The sequence below is a fragment of the Oncorhynchus clarkii genome, chromosome 17, assembly GCF_045791955.1.
Source record: "Oncorhynchus clarkii lewisi isolate Uvic-CL-2024 chromosome 17, UVic_Ocla_1.0, whole genome shotgun sequence".
In the NCBI taxonomy this organism is placed as follows: domain Eukaryota; kingdom Metazoa; phylum Chordata; class Actinopteri; order Salmoniformes; family Salmonidae; genus Oncorhynchus; species Oncorhynchus clarkii.
The window spans coordinates 40571828-40593276 of record NC_092163.1 but is presented as its reverse complement, the minus strand read 5'-3'; the positions used below and the strand labels follow the sequence as shown (position 1 = coordinate 40593276).

Here is a 21449-nt window from a genome sequence, read left to right as displayed (position 1 = left end):
TTTACAGGCATTGTGACAATTATTTATGATTGATTTTTGTCTTATGTGTTAACTCAAGTCTCTCGTCAATTTTTTATTGAACCTTTATTTAACTAGGCAAGTCAGTTAAGAACAAATTCTTATTTACAATGACGGCCTTGTTCAGAGGCAGAACGACAGATTTTTACCTTGTCAGATCAGGGATTCGATCCAGCAACCTTTCAGCAACCTTGGCCCAATGCTACCTGCCGCCCCGCAGGATACCTCAATTCCCTTGTCGCTATAGTGCAAGGGCATCAGTATTACCAGAGTAGCAGCCCTTGGACCTTGGATTTTATAACATATAACATATCACTTGGGCAAGGCAGGTCAGAGTTCAGCATGAATTCAGGATTTGGCCAAAGCTTTTGATATGGTAGACCATTCCATTCTTGTGGGCCAGCTAAGGAGTATTGGTGTCTCTGAGAGGTCTTTGGGCTGGTTTGCTAACTACCTCTCTCTAAGAAGTGCAGTGTATAAAGTCAGAAAATCTGCTGTCTCAGCCACTACCTGTCACCAAGGCTCAATCCTAGGTGATCCTAGGATTTTTTTGTTAAATGCTCTGCAACTAAGCTTTCATAGTGTCCAACAAGCTTTCTCTGCCCTTAACCTTGTTCTGAACACCTCCAAAACAAAGGTCATGTGGTTTGGTAAGAAGAATGCCCCTCGTCCCACAGGTGTTATTACTACCTCTGAGGGTTTAGAGCTTGAGGTAGTCACCTCATACAAGTACTTGGGGTATGGCTAGACGGTGCACTATCCTTCTCTCAGCACATATAAAATCTGCAGGCTAAAGTTAAATATAGACTTGGTTTCCTCTATCATAATTGCTCCTCTTTCACCCCAGCTGCCAAACTAACCCTGATTCAGATGACCATCCTACCCATGCTAGATTATGGAGACATAATTTATAGATTGGTAGGTAAGGGTGCTCTCGAGCGGCTAGATGTTCTTTACCATTCGGCCATCAGATTTGCCACCAATGCTCCTTATAGGACACATCTCTGTACTCTATACTCATCTGTAAACTGGTAATCTCTGTATACCCGTCGCATGACCCACTGGTTGATGCTTATTTATAAAACCCTCTTAGGCCTCACTCCCCCCTTTCTGAGATATCTACTGCAGCCCTCATCCTCCACATACAACACCTGTTCTGCCAGTCACATTCTGTTAAAGGTCCCCAAAGCGCACACATCCCTGGGTCGCTCCTCTTTTCAGTTCGCTACAGCTAGCAACTAGAACGAGCTGCAACAAACACTCAAACTGGACAGTTTTATCTCAATCTCTTCATTCAAAGACTCAATCATGGACACTCTTACTGAGAGTTGCGGCTGCTTTGTGTGATGTATTGCTGTCTCTACCTTCTTGCCCTTTGTGCTGTTGTTTGTGCCCAATAATGTTTGTACCATGTTTTGTGCTGCTACCATGTTGTGTTACCATGTTGATGTTTTGTTGGGTTGCTACCATGCTGTGTTGTCATGTGTTGTTGCCTTGCTATGTTGTTGTTTTAGGTCTCTCTTTATGTAGTGTTGTGTTGTCTCTCTTGTGGTGATGTGTGTTTTGTCCTATATTTATATTGTATTTATTTATTTATTTGAATCCCAGGCCCGTCCCTGCAGGAGGCCTTTTGCATTTTGGTACGCCGTCATTGTAAATAATAATTTGTTCTTAACTTACTTGTCTAGTTAAATAAAGGTTAAATCAAAAATAAATAAATAAAATGCCACATCATGCCTGAGGACTTGTTAATTTTGGTCTTTGAGACTGCAAGATCCAATACTATTTATAGGGCTTTTGTGTGAAGTTTTCACATGCTTACACTAGCATATTGGTGTTACCAATGCCAGTTATATAAATGTCTAAATCCCCATATTCAATCCAGAAAATAGGCTAGAGATAGGCTAGAGATTATTCACAGGGGGAAAACTACAAATATGGCCAGAGCGGCAGCGCTGAATTTACGTCACCGAACCACGTCTATAAACTGCGACGGACTGCTCTTCTTCCTTCTTTTCAGTGCTCTGTCGCGTGCGAGCAATACCGTCAAAATGAGGTGAGTGAAAATGACTTAAAATAAAGAATAACAAGAAGTCAGATGTTATATTATCGTTAGTTAAATGCTTTCTATAGTTCTGCCGTGTAACTAGGTTCACTTTCAACCTCATATTTACGAGGATTTTGTGAATTTTCCACTTCTATCGCAGTGCTACTAGCTTGCATGCTAACGCTAGAATGTAACCTAGACTCACATCCACATCCATCTAGCATTAAATCGTAATCATTTTTGTTCCGAACTGAGCTAAATAGTGCCGGACCTGACTGGGACTTGTTAATATTGCAATAGTTTTGTGACTTGTCCTTTTTTTTACTGGCTTATTATAAGCAGACTCGTTACCAGTTTGTAATGTCAATTGCTGGCGAGAACTTGCTACGGCTTCAAGTCAGTTACATCTGCAAGCAGAATGTGGGACAGGATGCACATTCATGAGTTCTTAAAGATCTGTCTAATGTGGTACACTGTTATTGACACAAACATTTTGGTTGATTACAGCAAGGTATCCAGGGATATGCTCTATGAGGTGGTCAAGGAGGTCCAGGCGGGATCTCTGGCCAAGCCACGCAAGTAAGATCCTTTCTCTAGTCTAAGTGTTCCCTTGGCAGCTGAACTGTTTTTGACTTTAGACATGTTATTGCACATTGGTCTTTCGAATTTGGTATAATACTGCATATTTGTTCATTGTCACACTGATTGCGATTGCTTTATTCCTGGACCTGTGATGTTTACCACATCCTTTCATGTCCTAAAGGTTCACGGAATCCGTAGAACTCCAGATCAGCTTGAAGAACTACGATCCCCAGAAGGACAAGCGTTTCTCTGGCACCGTCAGGTTCGGCACCTTTCCCATATCACCCATCCTTCTGCCTGTCTGCCCCTCTTAGTCCTGTGTGAACTGGCCTGGTTTGGCCCGTTTGATCGAAACATTTGAATCTCACTTGCTCATTCCCAGTCCCTTTCATGCACACGCAAGACACGTATGCAGTCAAGTACAATCTCTCAAACACTAACAGCAGACCTCACACTTGCACACAAACTAAATTCCACTAGCAGGACTGGTGTGGGACAGGCGGTGCAGAAGTGTTTGGGTAGTCCGACTGAACCCCTCCCTAGGGAGAGGGAACCAGCGGGCGGACCCCTACCCTGGGTCTTAAAACATGAGGGGAGGCAGACGGGGGGGACTTCGCGCCCCCCTTGAGCCGACCATTTTAGTTAATGGTGTTGCTGGTGGAGTCAAGAAGGGAAGCCAGTCGGTGTGGTCCTGGTAAGACTCAAGAGTGCTCTTCTCTTGTATGAGTCATCCCTCTGGGTTTGGATCGGGTCTCGTTTGGAGAGTTACTAGATGGCCATGTTGGAAAGGGTGAAAGTAACTTGTCTGTACTGATCACAAGGTGCATAAGCTAGTGGTGTAAGGATTTATGTTTAAAGGTGGGTTTAGGGGTTTGCACTAGTTAGAAGTCATCCATTCTAGCACGGCCAGATGGTGACGACTCAATGTGGTTTGTGAGCGTTACTGGTGTGCCATATGTTTGAACTTTAATGAAACGCCCCTGTAGACTGAAGACCACCCCCAGGCCCAAGTTCTCTGTGTGCATCCTGGGAGATCAGCAGCATTGTGATGAGGCAAAGGCTGCAGAGCTGCCACACATGGACATTGAGGCCCTCAAAAAGCTCAACAAGAACAAGAAAATGGTGAAGAAGCTGGGTGAGTGGTGCTTTGAGTCACTTCGAGTTTTCATCTTATGATCCATCTAGGTCTTGCACTTGTTTTTCCACATATACATCGGGTTTAGATTCTCTGTCCTGAAGAACTGGGTCCAAGTCTCGTGTTCTAGTCTGTCTCTTGGTAATTATAATATTTGTCTTCCCCCATCAGCAAAGAAATACGATGCCTTCCTGGCCTCTGAGTCTCTGATCAAACAGATCCCTCGTATTCTGGGGCCTGGGCTCAACAAGGCTGGCAAGTTCCCCTCCCTCCTCACCCACAACGAGAACCTCAACATCAAGGTTGATGAGGTTAAGTCCACCATCAAGTTTCAGATGAAGAAGGTACGGCTCAGTTTGGTGCCAGATACAGTATATGTAGTTGTATTTCAGATTGTACATGATGCGTGCATTCAGACTTGGAAGGCGTGTTATGTGTAGACAATTTTGGGAACTCTGTTGGTGGGGACCTTGTTCGTGGGTTACTTTGTTACATGTCTGTAAATCAAAAGCTGCTCTTGATTGCTGTCTTTTTTTGTCAACCTGTCTGGGCTCATTGTGACCATGTCCTCTTCCAGGTGCTGTGTCTGGCGGTGGCAGTGGGTCACGTGAAGATGTCTGAGGAAGAGCTGGTGTACAACATCCACCTGGCGGTTAACTTCCTGGTGTCTCTGCTGAAGAAAAACTGGCAGAATGTCCGTGCCCTCTACGTCAAGAGCACCATGGGAAAACCCCAGCGCCTCTACTAGAGGACAAATGCTTTAACTACCAATAAAAGGACAAATCACATATCTTCCCTTTGTGTTCTTGTTGTGCCAGATATCTTTGTCGTGTCGTACACCTAAAATCTAAAATCACCTAAAATATTTACTAGCCTGTTTTTGGAAGTAATGCACAATGCCTGAAGATTTTAACCATTGATATTTAAATGTCAATGTTTGCTGTAAACTGCTTCTAAACTGGGATAAATTAAGACGGGGTACCAGGTTTAGTGTTTACACATACTGTCTGCAACAGTTCTACTGGACCTTGTGATACCAGTACATGATGGGAGTGGCCAGAATATGGCATGAATGTGAAGGGGGGTTAGTGGTCATGTCTAGGTGGGATGCAGCTAATGTCAAAAATACGTGTTTGGGTCAAGTCAACCTTTTACCCAATGCTCATAACCTGTTATTTTGAATCTCTAAATTCTAACCATATTTTGAAGTCTGACATTTGCTTGTCAACTGGGTTTACTTGCATGGGGCTAGCAGTGTACACCACTTGGGTGCTTGTTAAAATTGACAACTAATGCAGGCTGGTATTTGGCCTCAAAAGTGATTCGTTTGAGTTTGAAGTGAGCGTTGCTGATCATTTCAATTAGTCTGTTAGGAGCATAATTTTCCAGAGTGGTTTAGTGGGGTTGTCTGTTAAGCAAGGGTCAGATAAAAATGACCCCTGGCACAGTAGTCGGAGCAAAACAAATGTGTACAACTATACAATGCACGTGTTATATAAATAGAAGCAGTCTCCTGTTGACCACCCTGCCTGTTGCGTGCCCTGGCTGTCACCTCCACCGTAGGGCACAGAAAGCCGCCATGACACTTAATCAGATTACGTCTTCCTCTGCTCGGAGTAAGAACTGAAGGCTTTTGTCATCCTGTCTACCTCTGGCATTCCATGGAGCTCTAAAATGTTTGGCTATAGCCCCACCATTACCGCTGAACCTCTTGGTGAAATTAGCCGTAGTTTATACCTATTCAGCTGTACAAATGGCTAAAGGCATTCAAATTGATTCGGATTTGGCGTGTGAAGGCCAGAAAAAATCCTTGCGGACCACCCTGACATCACAACCGAGGGTGAGCAAAGGAGGGGGGATGTTTGGAAGTTTGTTAGTGAGATACTATGAATCTAAAGCTAGGCTGTCATTTTGTAAGTAACCCGCCAAAAATAATAAACCTTTTGCATTTCCATATGTGGGAGGCTGTTTCATGGGCTTTAGGAATATGACAAAGTAGTATCAGTTATCAGTGAATGCCGTGGTCTAAGACCGCGCCAGTGCAATTAGTGGAGTTTACTCTGGCGGTCAAAAGCGGATATCACGCCAAGAGCCTGCAGTTCTGGTCTGCAGTTGAGGCTGGCTGGATGTTCTGCCAAAGTCTTTAAAATGGCGTTGGATGTGGCTTACGGTAGAGAAATTAACATTCGGTTCTCTGGCAACAGCTCTGTTGGACATTTCTGCAGTCAGCATGCACATAGCACACTCCCTCAACTTGAGACAAGGTGCACATGTGTAATGGTCATGCTGTTTATCAGCTTCTTGATATGCCACACATGTCCAGGTGGATGGATTATTTTGGCAAAGGAGAAATGCTCACTAACACGGATGTAAGCAAGTTTGTGCACAACATTTGAGAGAAATAAGCTTTTTGTGCATATGGACATTTTCTGGGATCTTTTATTTCAGCTCATGAAAAAATGGGACCAACACTTTACATGTTGCGTTTATATCTTTGTTCAGTATAGCACCCACCGTGATGCCACGGCTGCTGAAAAGCTCATGAAAAGCCACCACATTTTGGCAGTGGATCACATAGTATAGTGATCAAACCCTAGAGCAGAGGTGGGCAATTCCAGTCCTCAAGGGCCTGATCAGCCCCAGCTAACACACCTGACTCCAATAATCACCTAAACATGATCTTCAGTTTAGAATGCAATTTGATTAATCAGCTGTTTACTAGGGATGGAGAAAAAGTGTGACTCCAGTCTGGCCCTCAAGGACTGGAGTTGCCCACTCCTGCCCTAGAGCAACAAAAAACACTTAAAACATGTACAATAGCCTATTTACAGAGCTCACTGGCTAGGCAACCACGGAACTGCTTATATTAGGTCACATAACCAAGGAGCTATTGAAATTTTACATTTTGAAAAATGAATGAAAAATCTTGTGAGATGAAAATGGAAAATGTGCAATATTGTCAGTGGACATTCTGAACCTTGTTTGAGTCCAAAAGGTCATATGACCAATGAGCTATTGAAATTCAAAAATGTAAATAATTTAAAATAGTGCGAGATGTAAATTGACAAAAAAAAAAAAAAAATGTGTGCAATGTGTGTCTATGCCATCGGGTTAGCTAGAACCAGTTTTGAAAGTTTTAGGAGTAATGGTTAAATAGCTATTGAAACCTGGACCAACAGGCAGTGGTGAAACAATTTGCACACAAAAAAGGAGAACTTAAGAGCAGGGGAGTCTCTCAAGTTGGATTTTATTTGATTAAATTTACCTTGAATATTGCAGCCCATTTGTCCAGGATATTAGTCTGACAAAACCCGCTGAGTTAAACAATAAATAGTGGCTGAATGTATGCTCAAGCCGACTACTTTTTCCCTCATTGTTAGGCAGTTTGATGTGTCACATTATAATAAAACGTGCTTTAAATAGCAGCTAAATACCGTATATAGCTATAGATAGTACACTGAATAATGAAACAATCCCTAGTAAGCTAGTGTTTTGAGGGTGAACTGACGGCATTGTTTCGCATTAAGACTGGTTTTACGGCCAACTTTCTGTCCACGCTGGGAGAGAGCGCGGGGAAGGCTCATGTCATGCAGGTTCAGGTAGCCAATAGAGGACAGTTGTGTATTCTAAAAATTGATAGCTGCATAGTATGCTATTGCGTCGAACATTTATTTTACAATCTGCAATGTTTGAATTTCCTATTTTAATTAGGCCTACTGAACAAGTAATTTCATTATTGCCACCAGCGAGCAGTCTAAAAATGGCAGCATTGCGACACGGTGTATAGCTTCGTGAAATGTTAGGCTTAACATGAGAAAATGACGATCAAATAGGCCTACCAATAAACATGTATCAATTAGCATAAGCAAGGCCAAGCCCTGGCACCACAGAAATCCTATCATCGATTAGATAGGCATGCAGACATGCCGCAATTTCAGAACCATGGACAGCGATCGTTACTCCGATTTTGCGGGGGTCCAGAGAAACTGTTTATGCCAGTTGTGTATGTGTGTTATTTTGGGGTTGAGCTTGATCTATAATCTGTCTTTATCACCAGCCCTTGGAAACCATGAATACTTCCCCATTGGTGTGTGTGTTGGTGTGAGGGAACTCAGCTGGTGGGAATTCAAACAGCTGTCAGGGGAGCTTTAAAAAGCCAGGATAGGAAAAAGTGAACAAGGAGGAGGGAGAAAGAACAAGAAAGAAGAGAGAGAGAGAGATGGAAGGAGTGTGCTCAGCATCACCAGACCTAGATTTGTCTGTGCTCAGTAGCTCCTGACAGACATAAAACATCCTTGGACACTCACCACGGGCCTGTCACCACACTGGTAAGAAAATAATGGTGTCCCATAATATTGTAACTACCCTAGTTTATAAGCATGGCTATTGACTTTGCCACACGAGCAGTGGCGGATTTAGGTATAGGCGACATCAGCAGCCGCCCGGGGCGGCATCTTGCTGGGGGCGGCAAAGGGGCGCCTGCACAAAATATTTTAGGAATGGTGACATTTGGGCAATTGGTTTTCTATTGCTCATTTGCACGTCACGTCAAGATATCATGTCACCGTGTGGGACTGTGTGTCAATTAACCTTGTCGGACTGGGCGCCCTGATTCTAGTTTGTGAGCTAGGCAGGCTACTGCCTGGGAAGGTCTCCCACTCAGACGTACGAGATGAGGTTGGGGGCGGGGGTAGGTTGACCTCAGGTCTCCCCACTGGAAGCCCGAGGTAGGGGGAGCAGGGGAATCTATCAAATAGCGCACCTCTAACTTTGTACAGTACTAATGCAATTAGTCAAATCAGTCACACTACGAAATTCTACCAAATAAACCACAATTCATTCCTAATACTGTGAATATACACTGCCGTTTAAAAGGTTGGGGTCACTTGGAAATGTTCTTGTTTTGAAAGAAAAGCAAATTTTTTGTCCATTTAAAAAAACATAAAAATGATCAGAAATACAGTGCAGACATTGTTAATGTTGTAAATTACTATTGTAGTTGGAAAAGGCAGGGTTTTTTTATGGAATATCTACATAGGTGTACAGAGGCCAATTATCAGCAACCATCACTTCTGTGTTCCAATGGCACATTGTGTTAGCTAAGTTTATAATTTTAAAAGGCTAATCGATCATAGGAAAACCCTTTTGCACCTATGTTAGCACAGATAGAATTTGCCAAGAAACAACGCTGTGTTCCACTCCCTTCACAGAACAGTGCAAACTGGCTCTAACCAGAATAGAAAGGGGAGTGGGGGGCCCCGGTGCACAACTGAGCAAGAGGACAAATACATTAGTGTCTAGTTTGAGAAACAGACGCCTCACAAGTCCTCAACTGGCAGCTTCATTAAACAGTACACGCAAAACACCAAACTTTAGAACGGTAGTGTATAGTTTCACAGACATATTGTTGCATTTTTTTCTGGTTTGTACGAAATCCTTAAGAATAATATAAAACCAGTCTGTACACCACCAAGGTGAATTGGTTTAGTCTTGACTCTTGGTTGACAGTGTTATATATATTTTTAAAATATTTATATAGTTTTAAATGTTATGATTATTTATTTGTGTTGTTCCAAATATCTGAATAGAAATTACAGTTGGAGCTCTGAAGGGGGGGTTCGCCCAAGGAGCCATACAAGAGAACCGCCACTGCACACGAGCATGCTTTTATGGCACAGTCAATGGCGCGCTGGGCTTCGGGACAGAAGGTTGAGTGTTTGAGCCGCACTCCCTGCCCGTTTCATTATATTGGTCAGAGTGGGACAGGAACTCGCACGCACGACAGTAGGTGTTCTTAGCCGGTGAGCGCGTGCCTGTAATAAGACGACGAGGCATGGGCTAGCGCGAGGACTCGCTCTTTGAAAGGAGGAAGTTGGAAAGTAATGAAACAGGCAGCGAGTGCGGCTCAAACCATCAACCTTCTGGCCAGAAGCCCAGCATGCCATCAACTGTGCCACAAAAGCATGCTCATGTGGCAGAGTTGATATCCGTGGCTATAAACCAGGGTCGCTACATTATCATTTAAAATGGCTGTGCAACTGTTTTGGCAGTTTAGTAGATTGCATTGAGACATCTAACACTGTTTCAAAATATTGAAAATAAAAAGTATTTATTCAAGTTTTTAAGTCTTGAATTATTTTTGACCACTTGGATCTGTGTCTTTTGTGTCTAAATTACAGAATGTCTGCAGGCTCATTGGCTGAATTTCGCCACTACCACAGCGCTCGATAACTAAATATGGATGTTTCCCTTTTGTTATAACTATAACATGTACTTATATAGTAAATAGAGGCAAAAATAAAAGTTGACTTCAGTGTTTAACTATGCTGCCTTTTTTAAAGAACCATTTGAGAGAGCTGAAAACAGTTAGGGGAGAGCATCAGCTTCATAGTGAAACAGTGACTGGTCTATAGAATGAGTGGTTTCAAATGACAAACAACTCTACGCAGGAAGATAGTCAACATGTCAGAGACATCTAAAGACAGCGAGATAGCCTCAGGTTTTACAGTATGCAACTGCTGTACTTTCATGTTACTGTCCAGTCCTCTATTAAACATCTGGAATAGCACCACTCATTTAATTGAGAATCATAGAAGTGTTGATAGTAACACTTGTACATGTTTTCTTTCTGGATTTTGTCGGTGATATTGTTAGTATCAGATGTGTGGTTGTTTTCTGAAGCAAGCCGGTTGTTCCTTTTTATCCTCAGGTTAAACTCATGTAGTTAACCTCTTGAGTGTAGGGGGCAGTATTTTTATGTTTGGATGAAAAATGTACCCAAATGAAACTGCCTATTTCTCAGGCCCAGAACCTAGAATATGCATTAAATTGTCAGATTAGGATAGAAAACACTCTAAAGTTTCCAAAACGGTCAAAATATTGTCTGTGAGTATAACAGAACTGATATTGCAGGCGAAAACCAGAGGAAAATCCAACCCGGAAGTGCGGATTTTCCTGAAAGCTCTCCAAGCTCTCCATTGCCTGCCTTTGCTCCATTTAAAGGGATATCAACCATATTCCTTTTCCTATGGCTTCCCCATGGTGTGAACAGTCTTTAGATATAGTTTCAGGCTTTTATTTTGAAAAAATGAGCGAGAAAGATCACATCGCGTCATTGGATGGCTGGGTGCCAGCAGCGTTTTGCATGTGTAACAGCTTGGAGCAGACATTTATCTCTCTCTTATTGAAGAAGCTACAGTCCCGGTTGAAATATTATTGATTATATATTGTAAAAACAACCTGAGAATTGATTATAAAAAAACGTTTGACATGTTTCTACGAACTTTACCGATACTATTTGGAATTTTAGTCTGCGATGTCGTGACCGCTCAAGCCTGTGGATTTCTGAACATAATGCGCCAACCAAATGGAGGGAGTTTGGATATAAAAATAATCTTTATGGAACAAAAGGAACATTTATTGTGTAACTGGAGTCTCGTGAGTGCAAACATCCAGAGATCATCAAATGTAAGCGATTCATTTTATTGCTTTTCTGACTTTCGCGACCAATCTACTTGGCTGCTAGCTGTTTGTAATGTTTTGTCTACTGCGAGAGATGTCCTTACATAAACGCTTGGTATGCTTTCGCCGAAAAGCTTTTTTGAAATCTGACACGCCAGGTGGATTAACAACAAGCTAAACTGTGTTTTGCTATATTGCACTTGTGATTTCATGAAAATTAAATATTTGTAGTAATTTAATTTGAATTTGGTGCTCTGCAATTCAGCGGATGTTGACGAAAATGATCCCGCTAACGGGATGGGTGCATCAAGTGGTTTTAATCATTGTCCGTTTCCTCTCCTCTCCTCCTCTGTGTTCAGACACTCCTTAACTCCAGCATATATTTGTTTATAGCTACTGTATATATCTTTCTCTCTCTGTCCTCCTCCATTATGCTCCTCTGTGTCCCTGTTTCACCCCTGGTACTGTGCTTTGTCACCGCTTCCTGTGAGATGAGTGAGGCCTCTCATTTTAGAATTCAATGTTAAACTGTGACCTGGTTCAGGGTCAGTGTTAGTATCCCTGTGGACATGGTGAGAATATAATTGCAGGTGTTCCTTTCCTTGAAAATGGGATGTCTGCCATCTTAATATACTTGATTCTCTCTCTCTCTCACTCTCTCTTAGCAGTGAGGAAGGTGGGAAGTTGTATTTTCCGTAGGGCTGGTACTGTACTCACCCTCCATACCACTCTGCCCAACACTGGGACCATGAGTGCACAGGTAAGAAGAATAACTTCTCCCTTTATTTGATCATTCTTTAAAGGGGGATTGCAGTTAGAAACTTGATTTTCTGTTTTGTTTAATGATATTTCCACGTTATGACATCAAAATATCTGTCTGAAATTGTGGAAATGATGACAATGCCCGCTTTGTGTAAGAGCTGTTTGAAGAAAATGGCTGGAATTTCAGCCTGTTTATGTGAGATGGAACTTTTGGCTCACATCATGAAGTCACAATGTGATCTGATTTATACTAACTGTTCATGTGGGTAATGGGGTGGGCTCTTGAACATCCTATCAGCCAATCAGGGCTGTGTATGTAAATATATTCAAATGTGTTTCCTAAAGCCCACATGATCTGACTGAGCATTTCAAGGGCCAAAGGAGGCTCAGGGAAATAAATTATTAAACATATATTTTTGAGTTATTTTTATTAAATAAACACACAGTGATCTATTAGACATGCAGTGATGATTTAAAATAACATTACAAAGACTGCATTGGGGTTTAACCAGGCAAGTCTTTTGAGAACTTGTTCTCATCAATAATAACAGCCTGGCCAAGAGCTTGTTGACTGATTTGTGTGTTGTCCCTCTCCCAGCCCCCTGCTAAGGAGGCCGCTCCCTGTGAGTATGCTGGCATACTAGGGGACAGCTCGGAGTCTGACCAAGGTAAGGAATTCGATTGGCTGCCTGAGCTGCAGTGTTACCGGCAACAGGACGTGGCTGCTCTTCCATTTTCTCTCTCTGTTGTTCTATGCTAGCAAAGCTGTGAACACCCTGTCCTCTCTTCTCCTCAGAGCCCAGTCCAGAAGACCAGCTGGCTGCCTCCTGGGAGAACCTTCCTATACTGGAAAGACTGGGCCTCAGCATGTCAGTTTATTCTCAGACACACTTTTAACACTTTTTTGATATTCACAACCTCACCATTATCTTCCCCCTTTCTTTCCATTTCCTCAATCCCATCTCTCTTCCGTGCTTTCCTGCCCTTAGTGGTACAGAGATGACTGAAGAGGAGGTAGAGGTGAGAATTATTTGTGATTAGTGCACTATTTGTGACATACACACCACACACACTCTTCTGTCCCCTATAGAGTGCATTTACCCAGCTGGCTCTGGCGTTCCGTTGTAACCAGTACACCCTGGCCCAGAGACTGCAGGCTGAGGAACATGACAGAACCGTGGCCCAGGAGAACCTCAACCTGGAACTGGAGAGTGCCAGAGACACTCTGCGGGTAGGTATGTGTGCATAGCCACGGAAAGTAGTTTTGGGGTTGGGGGGTGTTGCACCAACTTACAACTTACAGTAGTGAGCGCATACATTTTGGTATTGGTCCTCTATGGGATCAAACCCGCAACCCTAGCTTTGCAAGCGCCATGCTTTACCAACTCAGCCACACCATCACAAACCACTCGATGTCTCCATGTACTCAAATACTGTATTGTCCATTGTTCTTCTTCAAGGTGATGGAAAGTCTACAGGTATAAACTAGATGAACAGCCTATGTACAAAGTGGTTTGTAAAGATGGTAAATTAATACTGTACAAAAAAGTGGTTGTATTCCATGTTATTTGATCAATAATATTTTTTTGTATTTTATGTTTTAGGTCTTTTCCCATAAACGTTTACATAAAAAGGTGCAAAGTTGAGGACAAAGTTTTGTTCTTTCTAGATTCCATTAGAATGAGGATTTTGCAGAGAAAGGGACAGGGCAACAACTCTTACTTTTTCTTGCCACTGTAGTTTGAATTGTATGTTGGTCATAAAATTTGATCTGACCTTCATCTAGTTCAGAACAATAGACACACTTAGTGAGTTTAACTAATAACACACAAATTATTGTATTTTTTTTTATTAAAAAATGGAATACATCATTTAAACATTCATAGTGTAGGTTGGAAAAAGTATGTCAACACCTAGGTTAATGATTTCTCCAAAAGCTAATTGGAGTCAGCTACCCTGGAGTCCAATCGATGAGATTGGAGATGTTGGTTAGAGCGGTCTTATAAAAAACACTCCCAAAATGTACGTTTGCTATTCACAAGAAGCATTGCCTGATGTGAACCATGTCTCAACAAAAGAGATCTCAGAAGACCTAAGATTAAGAACTGTTGACTTGCATTAAGCTGGAAAGAGTTACAAAAGTATTTCTAAAAGCCTTGATGTTCATCAATCCACGGTAAGACAAATTGTCTGTAAATGGAGAAAGTTCAGCACTGTTGCTACTCTCCCAAGGAGTGGCCGTCCTGCAAAGATGACTGCAAGAGAACAGCGCAGAATGCTCAATGAGGGTAAGAAGTGTCAACTAAAGACTTACAGAAATCTCTGGAACATTCTAACATCTCTGTGGACGAGTTTACGATACGTAAAACACTAAACAAGAATGGTGTTCATGGGAGGACACCACGGAAGAAGCCACTGCTGTCCAAACAAAACATTGCTGCACTTCTGAAGTTTGCAAAAGTGCACCTGGATGTTCCACAGCGCTACTGGCAAAATATTCTGCAGACAGATGAAACTACAGTTGAGTTGTTTGGAAGGAACACGCAACACTATGTGTGGAGAAAAAAAGGCACAGCACACCAACATCAAAACATCAACCCAACTGTAAAGTATGGTTTGGGGATGCTTTGCTGCCTCATGGCCTGGACAGCTTGCTATCATCGACGGAAAAGTGAATTCCCAAGTATATCAAGACCAATTAAAGCTCAACAGAAGTTGGGTGATGCAACAGGACAACGACCCAAAACAAGTAAATCAACAACAGAAGAAAATACGCATTCTGGAATGGCCCAGTCAGTCATGACCTCAACCTGATTGAGATGCTGTGGCATGACCTCGAGAGCAGTTGACATCCCAAGAATATTGCTGAACTGAAACAGTTTTGTAAAAAGGAATGGTCCAAAATTCCTCCTGACCGTTGTGCAGGTCTGGTCTGCAACTACAGAAAACGTTTGGTGGAGGTTATTGCTGCGAAAGGAGGGACAACCAGTTATTAAATCCAAGGGTTCACATACTTTTCCCACCCTGCAGTGTGAATGTTTATATGGTGTGTTCAATAAAGACATGAAAACATAGTTGTTTGTGTGTTATTATGTTAAGCAGACTGTGTTTGTCTATTGTTGTGACCTAGATGAAGATCAAATCCAATTTTATGACCAAGGTATTTCCAAATGGTTCACATACTTTTTCTTGTCACTGTATTGAACGCTGCAAGATACTGTTCTTAATTATACAACTACCTTTTTTGCCAAAGCTGAGATGCTGAAAAAAAGATTGTCCCTCTCTACAGACATCTACATCGGTCCGCTAGTATAAGACTTACAAATATATACACAACCAGTCAAGATTTTGGACACACCTACTCATTCAAGGGTTTTTCTTTATTTTTACTATTTTCTACATGTAGAATAATAGTGAAGACATCAAAAGTATGAAATAACACATATGGAATCATGTAGTAACCAAAAAAGTGTTAAACAAATCAAAATATATTTAATATTTTAGATTCTTCAAAGTAGCCACCCTTTGCCTTGATGACAGCTTTGCACACTCTTGGCATTCTCTCAACCAGCTTCACCTGTAATGCTTTTCCAACAGTCTTGAAGGAGTTCCCACATATGCTGAAGACTATGCATGCTGCTTTTCCTTCACTCTGCGGTCCAACTCATCCCAAACCATCTCAAGTGGGTTGAGGTCGGGTGATTGTTGAGGCCAGGTCAACTGAGCAGCACTCCATCACTCTCCTTCTTTGTCAAATAGCCCTTACACAGACTGGAAGTGTGTTTTGGGTCATTGTCCTGTTGAAAAACAAACAATAGTCCCACTAAGCACAAACCAGATGGGATGGCGTATCACAGCAGAATGCTGTGGTAGCCATGCTGGTTAAGTGTGCCTTGAATTGTAAATAAATCACAGACATTGTCACCAGCAAAGCACCCCCACACCATCACACCTCCTCCTCCATGCTTCACTGTGGGAACCACACATGTGGAGATAATCCGTTCACCTACTCTGCGTCTCACAAAGACACAGCGGTTGGAACCAAAAATCTTTCATTTCGACTCATCAGGCCATAGGACAGATTTCCACCTGTCTAATGTCTATTGCCCGTGTTTCTTGACCCAAGCAAGTCTCTTCTTCTTCTTATTGGTGTTCTTTAGTAGTGGTTTCTTTGCAGCAAATTGACCATTAAGGCCTGATTCACGCAGACTCTTCTGAACAATTGATGTTGAGATGTGTGTTACTTGAACTCTGAAGCATTTATTTTGGCTGCAATGTCTGTGGCTGGTAACACTAGTGAACTTATCCTTTGCAGCAGAGGTAACTTTGGGTCTTCCTTTTCTTGTGGGGGTCCTCATGAGAGCTAGTTTCATCATAGCGCTTGATGGTTTTCGCGACTGCACCTGAAGAAACTTTCAAAGTTCTTAAAATGTTCCAGATTTGATTGACCTTCATGTCTTAAAGTAATAATGGACTGTCATTTCTCTTTGCTTATTTGAGCTCTTTTTGCCATAATATGGTCTTAGCCCTATTTGGTAAAAGACCATCTTCTGTATGCCACCCAAACCTTGTCACAACACACTGATTGGCTCAAACGCATTAAGAAGGAAAGAAATTCCACAAAGGAACTTTTAACAAGGCACACCTGTTAATTGAAATGCATTCCAGGTGGCTACCTCATGAAACTAGTTGTTAAAATGTCAAGTGAGTGCAAAGCTGTCATCAAGGCAAATGATTGCTACATTGAAGAATCTCAAACACACTACATGATTCCATATGTGTTATTTGATAGTAGAATAACGGTGAAGACATCAAAACTATGTAGAAAATAGTAAATATAAAGAAAAACTTTTGAATGAGTAGGTGTGTCCAAACTTTTGACTGGTACTGTATATATTTGTATTCATGTTTTTTTTCTTCCGATTTTTCAGGGGCTGCTGCAGTACCATAAGCACAAACTATTTCCCAAGTCTGTAAATGTGTTTGACCTGGCTGCTTGACTCTTGTACAATAGTTGATGGTCTGATAAACATCTGCTTTAAACCTTACCTCTCTCTTTCTCCTTTAATCCTCCCTTCCCTTCCTCTCCTCCCTCACTCCTCTCCTTCATCCCTCTTTCCCTACCTCTCTCCCAGTCTCTGAGAGGTAGGTGTGTAGACGCTGAGCGGTCAGAGATGCTGAGTTGTATCGAGGCCAGTCTAGACACCGTGCTGGACGGCGTGAGTGACATCATCGCTGCTGCTGAGATGCTGGGGGTCGTGCACCAGGTGAGGCAGTGATGTCATCACGACAGCGACACTGTCTGGCTCCCTAGGCTTGCTCTTTTGGGGTATAAATCCAGGTTTTGGTTAGTGCTCTGTGAAAAAAAAACTTTGCATAAAAGTGTTATACAAATAATTGGATTGATTGATTGATTGATTGGTTAAGTGATTGATTCTTTGGTTGGTTGATTTATCAATGTCTCTGCTGGGTCAGGAAGCACGTGTTTGTTGTTCTGTGGAAATTATGGAGGTTCATGTGGAACACCTGAAGCGTCGACATGCTGTGGAGAGCGCTGAGCTGCTGGAGACCAGAAAGCGGCTCCTCCGCAGCCGGGGCAGGAATCACAGTGACTCAGGCAAGTTCTGCCCCTCTGTGGCACGGAGGAACTATGACACAAGCAACAGGAAATTGATTTGGGGGGTTGGGGGTTACTTTGTTGTGGACTTGTGAAAGTACATTTAAGCACACTGCACTCTTTTCTGAATCAATCTATTATATGAAGTATTGATTCTTCGTATATGATTATCATAATAGGGAACAGTTTCATCAAACTGTTCAGTGTAACAAGATAATTCACACATGGAAAGGCTGTGTTCTGACTGATGGCTTTCTCAATACAGAGGAAGGAGACGTCAGGAATCGGTTTGTCAGACGAGACTCCCTACAGGTAACCAACACTTCACGTCAATGTCTTGTTCTGTCCTGTCTTCTCATTTTCTGCCCTCAAATATCTCCGTTAAATTAACGAAAATAGACGTTTTTCAAATGTTTCACTCATTTTTCTCTCCTTCTTTCCCCATCTTTCTTAGACCCTCACTCGGCGACGAGTCAGCGTAACACTAATCCCAACGGGGTCCCAGGTTAGAAACGCTGACACTATAAGACTTACTCCCATTGTCTCCCTGTGACCAACTCTTATTCTGTGCTGTCCTCTCTTTTCTTCCTCCTCTTCCAACTCCTCTCTTTTCTTCCTCCTCTTCCAACTCCTCTCATCTCCTCTCATCTCCACTTCCCCCCCTCGTTTTCCCTACCTTAGCTCAGCGACCTAGAAACCAAGTTCCAGGAGGGTTGCAGGGCTGGTGCTGACACTGACAGCCAGGGGCCAGAAGTAGGCAGTGTGAACCAAGCCAGCAGGTACAGTAAAACCTGCCCTGTCATGACCGTCATCTGCACAGTCGGTCGTCACTAGGTGGCCATGCTAGTCACTAGTCAAAGTGGAGGCGATCCTTGGCTTTCATAAGCATGTGCACCACACAGGCTTAGACGCAAGTGCACGGACTGCAGTATAAACCCATGACGACTAACTGCTGATAACTAATAACTGCTGTAGGGAACACATTGCGTGTGCATGGTGTCTGCTGATCTTGTGGATTGTCAATGTTCTGCGCCTTGTGTTCACAGCATCAGAATTATGTTGACCTCTGCAACGGCAGCATTGTTTCTTGTGTATTACATTCCGTTACCTTGTGAGGACTTTAGTCTTCTTAAACACAAAGTAAATGTGGATCTAAATGATGGAAGTGGAAATGTAACTGTTTCCCTCCATTTGAAGACCCCCTGAGATGATGTACCCCCTGGCAATCCCATCCCCCCACTCCACCCTCCTCATAAGACAGAGCTCCACACAGAGCTCCCAGAGCCTGGAGGACGAGAGCGAGAGAGCCCCTCACACCAGGTAACCCCTACCTCATCAACTGGTTCACCATTGTCTCACTGAGATTGGAGTTAGGACCTGAGCAAGGGTCAGGTGTGGCTGATGCAGGGCTTTGTGGCTGCCTGTGTCTGTGTCCGTGTGTGTCAGTTCTCTGCAGATGACGCTGCGTCACAGGCGGAGGTCTGCCGTCCTGGAGCGTGAGGCCGAAGCTGAGGGGTCAGGGGTGGAGTCAGCAACGGGGTCAAGAGCAGGGTCAATAGTTGGCACAGCCGAGCCCAGTGAGCTCTCTATGCCCGAATCGGTATTCACCTCAGAGCCGTGAGTATTAAGATGACTTAACGTTATTAAGTTGCTATTAAATCGTACTAAAATGTACTAAGATTACTTACAACTTCATATTCGTAATCTGATATAGCAGATGGTTGTCATTATCGAGCCATGCTAGAAAGTGTGTACACTGAAGGCAATAGGGACACAGCCAGGGGTGCCCTGTAAACAAACATGCAACTGTGGGACAATGATAAGGTAGACATACATCTGGCATCTGGCATCTGGCATGTACATTTGCTGAGGTCATGATTTGAATCTGCTCATTTTTCTCCAGGCGAGTGGTTCTGTCAGAGCAGAATCCCCGAGCTTCCTGGCTGTCTTACTGTCTCTGGGTCCTGATGGTACTGCTCCTCTTGGCTCTCTCTTTCTTCATCTTGCTGGGGTTCCTACTCTGGGGCCTGAGGGTTCCTCACCACAGCCCTAGCTTCTGACATCTTCTGACTTCTGCAGCACTGTCTCAGCTCGACACCACAGAGTTCTGGGTTCCACAATCTGTGTTCTAAGATATGACTTCTGTACCACGGTTCTGAGCTACCCACCGCCTCCATGGACTGGGCCCACACTACCTGCGATAATATGTTGAACAAATTGCTTGCACTCTACCTGTAATATGATGGATGTAATATGTTCTATGATATCTGTGCATATATTATTTGTGTTGTCAGCTGTGCATGACAAATGACATGAAATGAACCAAATGGATTTTTGTATCTGTGTTTAAAATCCAAATCAAATTGTATTCGTCACATGCTTTGTAAACAGCAGATGTGGACTAACAGTAAAATGCTTACTTACAGGTCCTTCCCAACAATGCAGAGAGAAAGGAAATAGAGAAATAATAGACAAGCCAAGCAGGAAATAATACATACAATAGATACGATAACTTGGCTATATACAAGGGTACCAGTAACGAGTCGATGTGCAGGTGTACAAGGTAATTGATGTAATATGTACATGTAAGTAGGAATACAGTGACAGATGGTGAACAGTAGCAGAAGCATATGTGATGTGTGGAAAATGTGAGTGCAAAAAGGGTCAATGCAGATTGTCTGGGTAGCTATTGAACTATTTCGCAGTCTTATGGCTTGGAGGTAGAAGCTGTTCATGGTCCAGTTGGATCCAGACTTGGTGCATCGATACTGCTTGCCGTGCGGTAGCAAAGAGAACAATCCATGACTTGGCTGGCTGGAGTCTTTGACAGTTTTTAGGGCCATCTTCTGACACCGCCTGGTCTAGATGTCCTGGATGGCAGGGAGCTCGTTCCCAGTTATGTACTGGGCTGTACACACTTCCTTCAGTAACCCCTTGCGGTCGGGTGCCAAGCAGTTGCCGTACCAAGCGGTGATGCAGCCGGTCAAAATACTCGCGATGGTGCAGCTGTTGAACTTTGAGGATCTGAAGGCCCATGCCAATTCTTTTCAGCCTCCTGAGGGGGAAGAGGTGTTGTGCCCTCTTCACGACTGTGTTGGTGTCTTTGGATCACGATAGATCCTTAGTGATGTGGACACTGAGGAACTTGGCACGTCCTGTGCTGTCCAGACTTAAACGTTCAAGCTTGTATCAAACTCTTTATTTGTCTTTGGGGTGGGCCCAAGGCACCATCAGCAGAGCTGGGGCACGTTGGAAAATATGGCCAGACAAAAGTGCAGAGCCTTTGTTTCTGCAATATGCACCAACCGGTGCGACAGGGATGAGTGAATGAAAACTCTTTGTCTTTTGCTTATTATGTTTCCCACGTTCCAAATCAGTGTCTGAATATTAAAGCAGTACGCACATTGTTACGGGTCCTGTTTTCTCTCTCAAATGACACTATTTGGTAAAAGACCAAGTCCATATTATGGCATAAACAGCTCAAATAAGCAAAGAGAAAGGACAATCCATCATTACTTTAAGACATGAAGGTCGGTCAAGCCGGAAAATGTCAAGAACTTTGAAAGTTTCTTCAAGTGCAATCGCAAACACCATCAAGCACAATGATGAAACTGGATCTCATGAGGACCGCCACAGGAAAGGAAGACCCAGAGTTACCTCTGCTGCAGAGGAGAAGTTCATTAGTTACCAGCCTCAGAAATCTGCAATGAACTGCACCTCTGATTGCAGCCCAAATAAATGCTTCACAGAATTCAAGTAACAAACACATCTCAACATCAACTGTTCAGAGGAGACTGCGTGAATCAGGCCTTAATGGTGAAATTGCT

The 21449-nt window shown here is 43.0% G+C and overlaps 2 protein-coding genes across 8 annotated transcripts; both read left to right on the top strand.

Annotated features, from left to right (window-relative positions):
* The first annotated feature begins 2017 nt into the window (after positions 1 to 2017).
* LOC139370841 (large ribosomal subunit protein uL1) lies at positions 2018 to 4570 on the top strand. Its single transcript, XM_071110655.1, has 6 exons — positions 2018 to 2074; positions 2573 to 2644; positions 2829 to 2909; positions 3634 to 3782; positions 3954 to 4126; positions 4360 to 4570. Exons 1-6 carry the CDS (start codon positions 2070 to 2072, stop codon positions 4528 to 4530), a joined length of 651 nt encoding a protein of 216 aa, XP_070966756.1. The 5' UTR covers positions 2018 to 2069; the 3' UTR covers positions 4531 to 4570.
* Positions 4571 to 4642: 72 nt separating this feature from the next.
* LOC139370831 (inositol 1,4,5-triphosphate receptor associated 2-like) lies at positions 4643 to 21029 on the top strand. 7 transcript variants are annotated; one of them, XM_071110627.1, is made up of 15 exons: positions 4643 to 5622; positions 7840 to 8110; positions 11912 to 12003; positions 12604 to 12673; positions 12802 to 12874; positions 12995 to 13025; positions 13096 to 13236; positions 17141 to 17272; positions 17481 to 17622; positions 17888 to 17934; positions 18077 to 18127; positions 18304 to 18401; positions 18820 to 18942; positions 19069 to 19239; positions 19526 to 21029. In XM_071110627.1, exons 3-15 carry the CDS (start codon positions 11992 to 11994, stop codon positions 19680 to 19682), a joined length of 1248 nt encoding a protein of 415 aa, XP_070966728.1. In that variant the 5' UTR covers positions 4643 to 5622; positions 7840 to 8110; positions 11912 to 11991; the 3' UTR covers positions 19683 to 21029. The 7 variants fall into 7 exon arrangements, with proteins under 7 accessions (XP_070966728.1, XP_070966729.1, XP_070966730.1 ...); XM_071110628.1 differs by lacking the exon at positions 7840 to 8110; XM_071110629.1 differs by lacking the exon at positions 7840 to 8110 and having other exon boundaries at positions 11909 to 12003; positions 13138 to 13236.
* The last annotated feature ends 420 nt before the right edge of the window (positions 21030 to 21449 follow it).

Coding starts and splice junctions, on each gene's coding strand:
- LOC139370841 (XM_071110655.1), top strand. Junction 2,910..3,633: donor CGTTTCTCTGGCACCGTCAG/GTTCGGCACCTT, acceptor ACGCCCCTGTAG/ACTGAAGACCACCCCCAGGC. Junction 4,127..4,359: donor TCAAGTTTCAGATGAAGAAG/GTACGGCTCAGT, acceptor GTCCTCTTCCAG/GTGCTGTGTCTGGCGGTGGC.
- LOC139370831 (XM_071110628.1), top strand. Junction 12,875..12,994: donor GAAAGACTGGGCCTCAGCAT/GTCAGTTTATTC, acceptor TCCTGCCCTTAG/TGGTACAGAGATGACTGAAG. Junction 18,128..18,303: donor TAATCCCAACGGGGTCCCAG/GTTAGAAACGCT, acceptor TCCCTACCTTAG/CTCAGCGACCTAGAAACCAA.